Raw genomic sequence first — 14,419 nt, forward strand, 5'->3', positions numbered from 1 at the left:
GCACTGGATGGCATTGGCAGAGGAGGAGGGAGGGGGAGGCTGGGCTGAACCAGCGACGACTAAGACAAATTGGGACTGAGTTGAACCAGCGGCGATGAAGATGACTTGGAACTGGGCTAAACCAGTGGCGATGTAGGAGATTTGAGACTGGGCTGAACCAGCAGAGACAAAGACGACTTGGGACTGGGCTGAACCAGTGGTGATGAAGATGACTTGGGACTGGGCTGAACCAGAGGCGATGAACATGACTTGGAACTGGGCTGAACCAGTGGCGATGAAGGCGACGTGGAACTGGGCTAAACCAGTGGCGATGAAGGAGACTTGGGACTAGGCTCATCAGTGGTGATGAAGGAGACTTGGGACTGGGCTGAACCAGTGGCAATGAAAATGAATTGGGACTGGACTGAACCAGTGGTGATGAAGGAGACTTGGGACTGGGCTGAACCAGCAGAGACAAAGACGACTTGGGACTAGGCTGAACCAGAGGTGTTGTACATGACTTGGAACTGGGCTGAACCAGTGTTGATGATAATGACTTGGGACTGGGCTAAACCAGTGGCGATGAAGGAGACTTGGGACTGGGCTGAACCAGTGGCAATAAAGATGACTTGGGACTGGGCTGAACCAGTGGAGATGAACAAGACTTGAGACTGGGCTGAATCAGCAGAGACCAAGGTGACCTGGGACTGGGCTGAACCAGCAGAGAAAAAGGCAACTTGGGACTGGGCTGAACCAGCAGAGACAAAGGCAACTTGGGACTGGGCTGAACCAGCAGAGACAAAGGCAACTTGGGACTGGGCTGAACCAGCAACTTTGAAGGAGACAGGAGACTTGACGGGACCAGTGGAGACTGGAGACCTTGAATCATGACATCATCCAGAAAATCAAATAATAATTAATTGGGGGACCAAGCTCAGTGAATGCACTTCAGTGACGGGAGTATGAGCGGGGCTCAAATACATGCCATCAAACTCCACTAAAATGCCCTCAGTGATGGACGCTGGTGCCGGCGCACACACTTGGTCAGACTGTGCGATGGGCTCGGGCTCCAGGACGAAATTTACCTCGGGCATGTGCTCTGGCTGGTCTTTTGTCTTGCTTTAAAGAAGTACAATTATTTTGATGTGTTGACTAACATAGTAAAGCACAAAGTACTTGATTATAATTTTAACTGTACTGTTATTTGATATTATATTTAAAGTTAATATATTAGTTAATAATTAATCTGTTAATTATTGATTATACTAAACTGCAACTTCATCATTATAAATGTGTAATTATAAGTATATTCAAATACATGACTCGTTGACAAGTTGTGAAATGAAATTTAAGTAAATATTAGTTTACGATAAATGCTTTGTCAGCGCATTCGACAGTACATGTTAACCATATTTCAAAGACAATAGAATTAATTATAAAATTACTTATAAAAACTAATTGCATTTAACAGAAATTTAAACTATATTTTCATTTAATTGCAAATAATATGCAATTATGTGTATGAAAACATTACATTCTTTACATTACATTCTCTATTCTTTTAAAATATATATTATTTCCATAATAAGTACTCTTATTAGAAGTATTCTAAAGTGAACTTCGTTTTCACAAGTGATAAAAAACTGTACAGTTCTATAGTGTCTTCGGTGTTATATGTCTGTTTGCAAAACCTGCTTTTGGTGCCTTCTTAAAGGGACAGTAATCAGATTAACTGTGACCATAACATGTATATGCTAAGAGATATGAGACACTAAATTCACAAAAATAAATTAATTAATTAATTAAACCACCTCTTTTTTCTACTTAGAGAATCGCAACAGTAACAAAGCACCCAGAACACACGCATCAGGGTGGCGAGTTTTGCACCGGCAAGCACCGCTCGTATTTTCTTCTGTAAAAATCTAGTTTTATTTGACCTCTTATTCATTTTTTTCAAACCTTTATTTCCTGTCCATTTCAATCATTTCAAATGTGTCTTTGTGATTGTTTCTTTTCCACCATTCTCTCTGTCTCTCTCTCTCTTTGTGTCTCTCTGTGAATCTGACCCTGGATGAGAGTTGTTTAGGATGAGCTCACGTTTGTCCCTCCTCCCTCTTTCTCTCTTTCTGTCTCTCTCGCTCTCTCTCTCGGCAGAGCACAATGCCATAGGGATTATGGGTATAATAGAGCGCAGGCCGCTCTCTGCCGGGCCTCATTGTCTATGAGAGGGGCACTATTGTGGACAGGACATACACACACTCACCCCACTGCTGTGCTATACACACATATCTAAACAAGCACACACAAAATAGACAAACACAATCCTGGATATAATATTTCAAAAATTACATTTACATATACAATAATAATAGATAGCAAGATCTATTATTAGCAAGTTTACAATAGCTTTTACACTATAGATGACAAAATAGAGTAAAAAATTGTTTCCACTTTAATCTCTAAATAAAGAGGACATTTTAAGTTTTTGAAAAATGTAAAACAAGAATGATAGGACATTAAATAAAAAAGTACTATTTCTAGGTCACTCAATATGAGACAACGATCATGTTATTTACTTTGTCAAAAAGGTCAGATTTTAGGATGTTCAGATATTATCAGTTTAACAATTTAACTGAAAAGTGAATGGAAAATATTTCAGAATTTCCAGAAGTTTTTAGTATTTGGTCAAATGAATTATTATATTATTACAGCATCCACTTGAGTTGACATAGATAATGAAGCTGATGATCGTGTTATTAATGATCATCTTAACGCAAGGAAATCTCAGCTTTCATACAAAGATTAGAAAGTTAACATGGTCATTGCAAAAAAAATTATTTGTTACCGTATTTGTTATTTATTTGTTTCATATTTATTTTAATTTTGTATTGAGCACATGAAATGTTAGGATGATAAGGGCTGTTTTAAATTTTTTAGTTGAGCAGGTATGATGTGGCGTGGAGGTTTGTATAACTACTTACTCATTCACACAGTATGAAAGTGAGTAAGACATTAGTTAGTATAGTAGGAATATGTTTTGAATCGTTCTTTGCTGTCAATGTCTGTTAATGTCGTTCATTGATTCATCTGCACCTGGGAGTATCTGTTTGACCTCTCAGATTTATTTTGTGATTGTTGAAGTAAAATCATTTCTGGTCTTTTTGAAGATGTGTCATTATCATCATGTCCAACTTCAAAGTAATGAAAATATTTAAATCATATCTTTCTTGCAATTTGTATCATATTATCATAATTGGTGTTGGAAAAATATGATGAAATGTATAATTTATATTAACCCTTTAGCATTCCTGTAAAATTCATAAAGTAAATTGCATGCTGTTCTTGAACCATTTGGAGTATATGCATGGTTTTGGTCTCTTTTGAAAAGTGTGTGTACCGCAGGCGGTACAGTGGAAAACTAACAGGTATTTTACATAAAAATATGAGTTGACTCTACTCTTATATAATTCTACTATTTCTTTCATGAATTATTGAATTAATATATTTAAATACTCAAACTCAAATAGACATAAAAGTGTGTTTATATAAGACATGGACATATACATAATAGTGTATAGGTAAAATTACCCTTTTTTAAGAAATTGGTACTTTTATTCAGCAAGGACGTAAAAAATCTATTTCAAATAGAATCAGAACTTAAAGAATCCTGAAAAAAAGACACTGTATTGTGGTTTCCACAGTTCTTTAAGCCCTTTCAACTGTAATAATAGTAAGAAATGTTTCAGCATATTAGAATGATTTATGAAGGATCATGTGACACTGAAGACTGGAGTAATGATGCTGAAAATTCAGCTTTGCTATCACATGAATAAATTACATTTTAAAACATTCACATAGAAAATAGCTGTTTTAAATTGTTTTAAACAGTAATATTTCACATATTATGTCAAATAAATCATCAAATAAATGCAGCCTTGGTGAACATACAAATCTTCTTTCAAAAACAAAATCTCACACTGACTTTATTGTCACATCTGTACAAAGTGTACAAAGAGAGAATTTTGTCAAAGTAATATCTCCAGATTGACAGCACCCTCTGCTGGACTGTCTGATAATGTCCTCCATAACAGATAGACCCTGATCCACACCTGAACCAGATAAGTAAGATCTTTAGGAGCACTTGATAAATACAGACAGGTGTGTTGGATCAGGGTTAGATCTGACCTCTGCAGGTAGGTAGATCTCCAGAAACAGGATTGAGCACCCCTGAGATAGAAGCTGCATCTGAAAACTTAGGCAGTTGACTTGTTGCCTCGCTGCCCTATCAGGCAATGACTTTGCAGGCAGCATTTGTGCATGAAGGTACCTCACGAAACTGATTTCAGACAGACTTCTGAGGCAGCGTAACAGTTTAATGATCAAAATAGAGAGCTTTGGTGATAACTATAAGCAAATATTTAATTACTAACATTGTAATTTCTCGATAGAAATGACATCAAAAGTGGAAAACGTTGGTCAAAAAACAAACATTTACACACAAACTGACCACCAAGCACAACTTTCAAACACCCTCTTTAATTTTTAGCTCAACTGTCACAGAATGGAAAGCACAGCATTGTGGGATATCAAAGGCAGTGAAGGATACATCTATGCTGCCTTCAAAAACCGATCAGATGAAGGTATCTCAGGAAACAGGAAGTGAAGCTAACTTTGGATTCAGACATGCCTTGATGCCTTAAAATGCGTCCTCCAAAGGCAACATTTTTCAGTTTTCGGAAATTTGCTGTTTAATAATCATTTGAAACTTAGCAAACTGGCAGCTCCAGTAGTAATGAAAAGATTTATCTTGAACTCTGTCATGGAAACTAGCATTTATAAACCTTAATTAAACAATTTAATATTTAATTAAAAAGGAATTTATACCTGTATGATATTACGCTGTACCCACATTGAACCAGCGGTTTGGAAAATGGATGATGGTTCAGCGTCAGACGAGACGCAGGAATTCATTCGGCATGACCCTCACAGTGCATTATGGGTATTCTCTATTGAGTGTACATTAGTTGTACACTCGTTATTGCGGTGCATTCTGGGATTGAATGAATGCAATAACATCCACTATGGTTTTGGACACCACTACAAATGACTGTCCCCTCAATTAGTGCCCTATTTAAGGGTATAGGGGCTGATTTTGGCCACAACCTCGAACTGTGTGTGTCCAATGAGGGAGCTATACAAAAAGTGCACTAGTGGGGGGTCAGGTTTGAGGAGCACTGAATTAGGGGTCCAAGCACCAAAGACCTTCTTTAATATTTAATAAAAATGGGAAAGAAAATTGTTCCTAAATATGACATTTTTATAATGGAGGGAGTGTTTATCAAATCAAATAAGGTGAGCTTTACTGTGCACAGAAATCGAGCAGGAATCCTGGTCTTATTTTGTCATAACTTTTGATTTCTCTCTGGCATTTTATCTGTGATCTCTGCATGCCTCCCCCTCCACTAACCACTTCTCTTCTCTTGATGTTGATGGAACTGCTGATACTCTCTGCTCCACCTTAACATCCTGCCTTGACAGTATTAGTCCTCTCACCTCCAGGCCAGACCACCTCCAGCCTTTGGCTCACAGATGCCCTTCGTGACCATGAAACAAAGCTCAGAGCTGCTGAAAGGAAATGGAGTGAGACAAAGGCAAGGCAAGGCAAGTTTATTTATAGCACATTTCATACACAATGGTAATTCAAAGTGCTTTACATAGAAAAGAAATTCAAATCATCAAAAAATAATCACAACATATGCATAAAAAATACAACTATTTATGCCTGACTACCTGAATCACTAAATTCGGGGCTCCCCTGTCTGAATGCAAGAGTCAGAGAGCTTCGGTTCACGAGACGCACTAGTAGCAACTCCCAGCTTCCTAGTGACCTCCTACCCTTCAATAAGAAGGAGCTTTTCCAACACCTTCTTCCTCTGATGGCTTCCAATGTCTCTCTGGAGTGGAGTTGGAGTGGAGTCATCACCAACCGTCTGCTTCTGATGGATTTCGGTAAAACACCAGCCTGCATCCAAAGACCTGGTGTCCCACACTAATGTCTGAGTGCGTGCTTAAACTCAATGTCTCACTTCCCAGTTCTCTCAACTCTTCCAACCAGACAAGCCCTAACCAAAGATACTGTATATAAAATCTTTGTTATAAAAAACAGTTATAAAAAGGACTAGAATAATAAAAAGATGCATAGATAAGATAAAGCTCAATCAGTCGGACGTACAGAGGCACAGGGCTCATACAGTAAATGCACAGCTAAACAGATGGTTCCAGCTGCGGCAGGCATTATAGCTAAAAGCAGACTCTCCTTGATTTGAGTGAAGCCTTGGTATTTCTGTAACTTGTGACTTGATCCTGATGATCTTAGTAATCTGTTAGGTTTATATTCAATGAACATACAAAAGACCCAGCTGACCTGAGCAAGTTTCAGCCTCTCCTGTTTTCTTCTTCTTCTAGTGTTCTGTTGCTAAGGTCTTTTACTATCAAAACAAACAGCAATACTTCAGCCACCTGAAAAATATTTACACAATTCTCCTCCCTAGATCCCCTCCCACCTTCTACAGGAGATTTGCTCAATGCTGCTTCCTGCTCTGATATCATTAAAACATCTCTTACTACTAGTAGTGATTTCTTTGAGGGGACGGTTGAACACATTCGATCACACGAGTGTCTACTAAAGCATTTTCGACTACCTCTGGTCGAAAGTGGACAAACTGAAAATGCTTTACACCCCATTTACACATGTAGCGTTCAACGAAAACACATTTTACAACCAGGTGTAAATGGGGACTAAGACCATCTGAAACTCTTTGGCTGGCAAGAACAAACTTCAAATCATTCATATTCTTATTTTACTGGACCTGTCTTCTGCCTTTGACACTGCAAACCACCAGAACATCCTGTCTGCCCTTTCTGGCATTACAGCTACAGTAAACAGCTCCGTGGGGATTGACCCAGCCGTAATTATTATTATTATAACTATATTTATTTTTTTTTCCCCTTTTAACAATGTACTAAGCTTCCTTCATCTGATTGATTTTGAGGACAGCAAAGATGTATGCTTCATGGCCTTTAGCCCTATTCGGATGGGATTATTTGGAGAGGTGGGGTAAAAGTAATTATTACCAGAGGTTCTCAGTGATTTTGGTCCCGTTTGTCCCCATTGTCCATTACGGAAAATGTCAGTAAAGATTACGGTGACTTTTACCTTTTGTAAAAAGGTCCAGAAAAATGACCTCAGGTAATGCTAATCCAGTGCAAACAGTCGAGCTGTAAATATGTAGGCTACATATTCCATCATTTCCTGTTTAAAAGTAGTTTTCCATGGTTTTTCAAGTATGGAGGCACTTGAAGAAGCAGTTGCGTTCAAGGCGGTAGGACTCTGTGGCAAACCTCAAGTGTTTTCCGCATACCATTCAGATCAAAAAGAAGGTCGAAAGCACTTGTTGGAGGCACAAAACTTCTTTTAGCGTTAGGTAAGTGCCTATTACCAACAGAATCCAATCAGAATTTAATTAATTTAATTATAATATAATTTAATTTATTTAGTTATAATAATATAATAATAATGATGCAATAATGATATCAGGGAGAATGTAATATGCACATGACGATAGGGAGGTGATGGCGGTGTGTAAATCGAGTTACCCCTCCCACTTCTGATAGTTTTATTGAGATTTCTTATCCTGTGCAAATTGGCCATTAATATTACAGACGTCCTGTGGTAAAATTACATTACTCCATCTACCCTTGTAAAACTAATCCCGCCTGAATAGGGCTTAAGACATCCCACAATCCAGTTCTGCAATGGTTGAACTAAAGGAAGAAGTTGCATCTGAACATATTAGTTGGCAGCTCCTTTGGGTGAAATTAGAGAAGTGTTTGAGAATTTAAATATTTGATGTTATCTGTATCTTGTTGTAATTCTTATTAGAGTACTGCATAATATCTGCCAATTAATTGTTAGTTGATGTATCCAATTTACTTTGTGTGTATTTATGTGAAATGGAGGAAGCAAGATTGCATCATTTGCTTAATGAGTGTAAAAACACACTCATTTGTCCCATTTTATTAACTAATCTTGTCATAAAAGCACTTTTTTTACTTTTCAATTTCAAATAACGATACTGTTTGACACGTTAATGTTTTTTTAGTTTCCAGTGTGTAATATTTGTACAGTATTTTTTTTTTTTTTTTTAAATATTTTTAAAATTAATATTTAAAACAATTAGTGTTTGTAAGTGCTGCATTCTAATTTTGTCATCCTTTCTAAATGGCATGTGAGACAGGAGTTTGCCAATGTACACAGAAATACTGTATGCATCCATTCACACTTTATAGCTATAGTATTCTCTATAACCTTGTTAATTTCTATTTTTTGACAGTTACTGTAATATAATGTAATGTTTGAGAATTGTGACTGACATTTATGACAGAAAAATTCTTGTGAAACTGGAGCTCTGATGTTGTGCAATGTGTGTCTAATCTCTGTTTGATTACCTTCTCCAGGGTTGATTAGAGTTGGAAGCTAAACTGTGCTGGAAAGTGGATATTGAATTGCGCACCCCTACTCTACTCTGTAACTTTGACTTTTAAAGTTTTCAGTTTTATTGTTTTGAAATGTTTACTTACATATAATATAGCTATCCCAAACATTATGCATGGACATCAACATTTATAGTGTTATTATTTACAGTTTTTACAACAACAAATGCCCTATGGCCCTTAAAATTTCAGATATTAGGATTTTAATCTTTTATCATATGACAATTATGAGTTAAGTAAACAAATGTTATGGCTGTTCCAACATGATGTTTATATTATAGATAATTATTAATATTTAAGAAAAATATACTAAAGCACTAGCATTACTGAGAATATGACGAGCTATCTTAACCACATATACGACGTTTTACTGATATTGCACAAAAGTCTTGGCGGAAGTGACTCAATAGCGCTTCGTGCTGCAGAATAATGCACTTTTAACCGCTCAGAGTTTCACAAAAATGTCTTAAAATCTAAAATTTTCCTAAATGCATTTTAATCTCCCACACTGGTCGGTTAATTACCTTAATAAGCTTTTATCACCGCAGTAAGACGGATATTTTTCACTCTGATCCTGTTTTCAGCTGGATTTCTGCTCATTTGGACTGAAGGTGGACTGAAAAACACAAAGCGACATAATTTGACGTATATTGAATTTGAGTCAGATTGGGTTGTGAACGCATGAAATCAAATGTAAAATATTGAACTGTTTTAAGTGTTGGAGTGACAGAAGTCGCTTGAGTGCAGTGCGCGAGATTAAACACGTTTGAAGAGATGGACAAAAATGAATCATAAAAAGAGTCTATTTATTGAAGGTAAGATAAGAGATTTATGTATTTGTATTAATTATGTTTTAATGAGCTGTTTTTCTTGTGTTCGTGCATAAATGTGAATATTATCCGTCAGGTTTCACCGCTTGTGCGTTAGCTCACGTGCTAACCAAGCAGCTCCATTCTTCACACAGAAAAAAATATTCACATCTGAGTTGATTAAACAACAAATATACTTAAATTAAAGTGCATTGTATTACATATGTGCAGTTTGCAGGTCTGCTCTCTTGTTTAAGCGCCTGTTTCAGTGTATGGATGCTAAAACACACTGAGGCCTCTGATGCTGAGACGATATAAACAAACCTCCGAAACCATTGAATTAAAAAATGAAATTAAAACACACTAAATGCAATTTTTCTGCCTTGCATCAAAATACACAATACTTTATCTATTTCAATTCATTACCGCTGTCTTTAGATGTTTTAGCCATGTTTCTCAGTGTTTAGCGTGGGCCCTTCAACCTCATACAGTGTTACATTGTGTACAGTATACCTTAGAATATCATTTTCCTCTTTTATACGAATGACTAGAAAATAATATATTATGCTGTCATCAGTATTAACATATTGCCTTCAAAATACATAAAAGACATTAATTCAATGTTTACACATTTATGTTGACTACACTTGCACTTAAAATGCTTTTAAAGGTTTTATTGATAGATAGATAGATAGATAGATAGATAGATAGACAGACAGAAGATGAACATGGAAATAAAAAAAATGTCAGGAGATTTAAAGGTTCCTGCATTTCACAACTTGAGTTTAAAAAAGTATAAAGATGTTCTCTTTAGGACAGGTTATAGAACACATCTGTAAAAATTTTAGTTAAACACATCTGTAACAAGCTGAAGGTCTGTGCTGAGTTTAATGGAAAGTTAAAAATTTAGAAAAGTTGTTCTCAGAACCTGAACTATTTTGGCTTGCCTTTTTTTTTTCTTGCCTGATGCAGACACTTTTTTCTTGAGTAAAAATGTTTTTGCCTTAAAGGCAGATTTGTAAACACCCTTTTCACTTGTAAAAAGAGAAACAACATGACACATGAGCTGTGAGTTTGCCATCACAATATGATGATTTATAAAACAATCTGCTGTATAATATTAAAGGGTTAGTTCACCCAAAAATTATATTTCTGTCATTAATTACTCACCCTTATGTCGTTCCAAACCCGCTAGACCTTCGTTCATCTTCGGAACACAAATTAAGATATTTTTGATGTAATCTAAGAGGTTTTTTATCTCCCATAGAAAGCAATGAAATTACCACATTCAAGGTCCAGAGAAGTAGTAAAGACATCTTAGGCAGTGTGAATACAGTGGTTCAACCTTATGTTATGAAGCGGCGAGAATACTTTTTGTGCGCAAAAACAAAACAAAAATAATGGCTTTAATTAACAATTTGAGCAGTTGACGCAGTGCAGGCTTACATGTTCCACGTTCGAACGCCGACTCCTTATTGGCCGGCTCCTGCGTCAGCATGCGTTGTGCTGCTCACATAACTGACTTTTATTATTAGGATACTGTGGCTTTGTGTGAATATGTCCGTTGAAGTGCAAGAAGACATGAAATAAAACTCAATTCAGTATTTGTGTGCTGTCTGAGCTGAGGTGCAGCTTTCTCACAGTGACAGTGTCTAACACTGTGTCGGCTGACATGATGCAACGGCTTAAGGCTGTCAAAGTGAACATGCCAAATCCATTTGTCCTGTTGTCGGAAGTAGTTCAAATGCGTGCAGTACAAAAGTACATGTGATTATACAGTGCTTCCCACAGGTTTGAAATATACCTGTGGTGGTAGCCGGGTGGAAAATCCTTCTTTTATTTTTTATTTTTTTTTTGAAATTCTAATTACATACTATTACATTTAATTACATACTAATATTATGCATTGTAAATTACAGCAAAATGCAAAATTACAGCATTTAAATGACAGAGTTCTACTTGTTTTGTCATAAAGTGTCTCTCTCAGTGAATGGGACACAGATTTTACTGATACTAGTAAAATCTATATTGAATAATATGTGTCAAATGTTCTTAGTCTTTTCTTCCTGTGGGGGAGCATCCCAGCCAGATACTACAATAGTTTACTATGAATTAATGGAAATGAATTTAAATACAATTTATTGTGTAACCAAAATACCAATAATGCCCAGAAGAAAAAAAAAACTTATCGTGTGACTTTTAATTATAAACAATCCCGGATTCTTATTTTTAAATGCCTATACTTTTGTGGGCTGATTCTTCAGATGAGAGAGATACAATATGCATTCCTTCAACTGTCTCTAAAACATATTATGTAAAGGCCATAAAGTAGACATTGCAATAATTCATTAACTCGAGTTCATTAGTAATCGCTTGGCATAAATGTGCTCTATTCATTGATTGGGAATCACTTTGAAGCAGTCTGAAGCGCTGTTGAACGCGCAGCAGCGCCGCCTTTGTGAAATATCCACTGCGTCTCTGCAGCGCACGTGGGAATGTCAGGTACAAAACGCGTAGGGCGAGGGGAGATTTTACGCTAGTTATTCGATCGTGGATGATTTCATTATCTCAGGCGGATAAAAAAAGTATAAGAGGATAAAAATAATGAAAGCAAAAATGTGTTTCCAAATATGCTTGGGCGGCTGTTAATATTCCTGGGTGGTCTGCCCAAGTAAAGTCTATGTGTGGGAAGCACTGGATTATATATTCAGTGGCATAAAATGGTCTTTAAATGATATCGCAATTATGTCTGGGACAATATATCTCCCAACAAAAAGTAGTTATTGTGACAGGCCTAGCTTATTGTATGACATGTTCAACAACAGAAGGACAAATACATCACAGTCTCTAGTTTGAGAAACAGAACACACCAATTTCATCAGAAGTGTTAAAGAGAAGAGTCTGAGATGCTGCTGGCCTTTTAAAAAAAAACCCAAAAAAAAAAACCCACCTGGCTCTGGCGAATGCGGAGGATATGATGGGGAAAAAGATTGATGGCAGTTTATTATACGAATGAATGAATCAAAGTTTTCAGTCATACCTGCAGTGCTGATGAAAGCATGGGAGAAAACTTAACCTTTAAGCAGTAGTTCACTCAAAACTGAAAATTCTGTCATTTATTCACTCTCATGTAGGGTCAGGAATCGGATACTTGTTATAAAATTACAATTTTGATTCCGCTTATCGATTCCTGTGTGCGCATTTAATGTGGTTTTAAACCATTTAAGCGCAAGTAGACATGAAAGAACTCAATTCGGCACTTGCAGTGCACAGTGTTTTCTGTGCTGGGCACATGCAGAGTGGGCACAAAAATCCGCCTCTCATATAGTGCACGAATACTGAATTGAGTTCTCTTTTGCGTCATTTTGCACTTAAACAGACAAATACACACACAATTGTCAAAATATCCTCGTAAACACAGTTTATGTCTTAAGTGAACATAAACAGTTGAGAAAACTCACTCAACTATTGTAACTTTAATAAGCATTAATCTATTTTTTTATAAAAAGAAAACAATGCAGTGTTATTTTACATTTGATTTCAATTTCCGAACTTTATTCAGTTGCATTTATTTGTTCTTATTGTATTACTAACTGTATGCTTGTCTTTAATAATATTTGATATATATTAGTCTAGTTTATTAGTTTTTCTTTAGGTTGCTGATTTTTGTTCGTTATTCAGTTGCAACAGAATGTTTTGCAAAAAGATAGAATAAATATGTTTGATATCTAAATGCTTGACTTCATTTTTTTTTTTTTTTTTTTATAACCATATTGGAATCGTACTGATAAGAATCAGAATCGATAAGCAGAATTCGAATAGGAATCGGAATTGCTAAAATTCAAACGATACCCATCCCTACCCTCTTGTCGATTCAAATCTGTATGGCTTGCTTACTTCTGTGGAACATGCTAGTAGAAGATATTTTGAGAATTGTCTTTTTTTTGTCCATATTATTGAAGTCAATTGTAACCAAAACTGTTTGGTTACCACCATTCTTCAAAATATCTTCCTTTGTGTTCTACAGAAGTAAGTCAGTCGTACAGTTTGGAACAACATGAGGGTGAGTAAATGATGACACAATTTTTTTTTTATTTTTGGCTGAACTATTCCTTTAGTATCTTAAAAGAAAATTGACTGGTAGAAGCACAAGATCAGCACTGCTGTCATTGTGGAGATTCATTGATGAATTCAGTATGTATGTTATAGCTTGTAACATAAATGTCTTTACATATTGATCAATTTAATGCATCATTAGTGAATAAAAGTCTCGTTACAAGCTTTTTAGTGGTAGTTTAACTGTTACTGGGTGAGCCAAGTTGCTGATCACTAAGGCTGCAACAGCTATTCCATAAAATCGATAATAATCGATAATGAAAATAAGTAACAACGTTTCTTATTATCGATTAGTTGGGTCTGCCCACCGTGCACGGAAGACTTCTGCCAGTCGCGTCAAATTACAGCCCTGAATAACGCACTTCTATGGACAAAATGCATCTAAAACTAGTGGAGGAAACAGAATGAGCAGCTGCGGGAAAGGTACGTGATCAAAACTGCCCAAAACATGATAATTCTTTATTTTAAGTTTCAAGCTAATGCATTAGCGTAATAGCTTGCCCTGTCAGGCGCTTTGACAGATGCATGTGCGTCCTCACCGCAAAACGTTTATTTTACGTCTATATCCTTATCTGTAAATATTACAAATTCAGTGAGCATTTACATTTTGCATGAAGGCTCGTCCTGACAGTCTGCGTTAAACTTCAAACTTTACTGAATGAGCGCCGGCGCGGGAGAGAGGGAGACAATTAATATTCAGCGCAAAAAATTAATTTTGCTGAAATATCTGTTGTTTAAAGTTAAATTTAGATTTAAAAATCAACATGTCATTTAAGTATTTTATGATAGCAGTCCTGTAAAGGGAGAACTAATTGAATATAAATGCAAGACATTTCTTATAGCCTATTTACAGGATAAAGAAATGACAGTAAGAGGTGATTGTGTCCGAAGTGAATGTGTGTGTTCCTGCAGAACATTTATCTTGCCTGTTGGTTAACACTGAGTTTGTGTTTTTCTTTATT

General features: G+C 36.3%; 1 protein-coding gene across 7 annotated transcripts in view; it reads left to right on the forward strand.

Annotated features, from left to right (window-relative positions):
- Positions 1-8,916: 8,916 nt before the first annotated feature.
- Positions 8,917-14,419, forward strand: part of senp6a (SUMO specific peptidase 6a) — a 40,609-nt gene continuing 35,106 nt past the window's right edge. For 2 of the 7 annotated variants that reach the window (XM_051875565.1, XM_051875568.1), the window contains exons 1-2: positions 8,918-9,143; positions 9,249-9,347. In XM_051875565.1, coding sequence (XP_051731525.1) covers positions 9,317-9,347 — 31 coding nt within the window. In that variant the 5' untranslated portion in view covers positions 8,918-9,143; positions 9,249-9,316. Of the gene's footprint in view, positions 9,348-13,368; positions 13,405-13,751; positions 13,881-14,419 lie in introns of all 7 variants that reach the window. The other 5 variants (XM_051875567.1, XM_051875562.1, XM_051875563.1 and 2 more) reach the window with 5 other exon arrangements.

This window comes from Ctenopharyngodon idella, chromosome 20, assembly GCF_019924925.1.
Source record: "Ctenopharyngodon idella isolate HZGC_01 chromosome 20, HZGC01, whole genome shotgun sequence".
Lineage (NCBI taxonomy): Eukaryota > Metazoa > Chordata > Actinopteri > Cypriniformes > Xenocyprididae > Ctenopharyngodon > Ctenopharyngodon idella.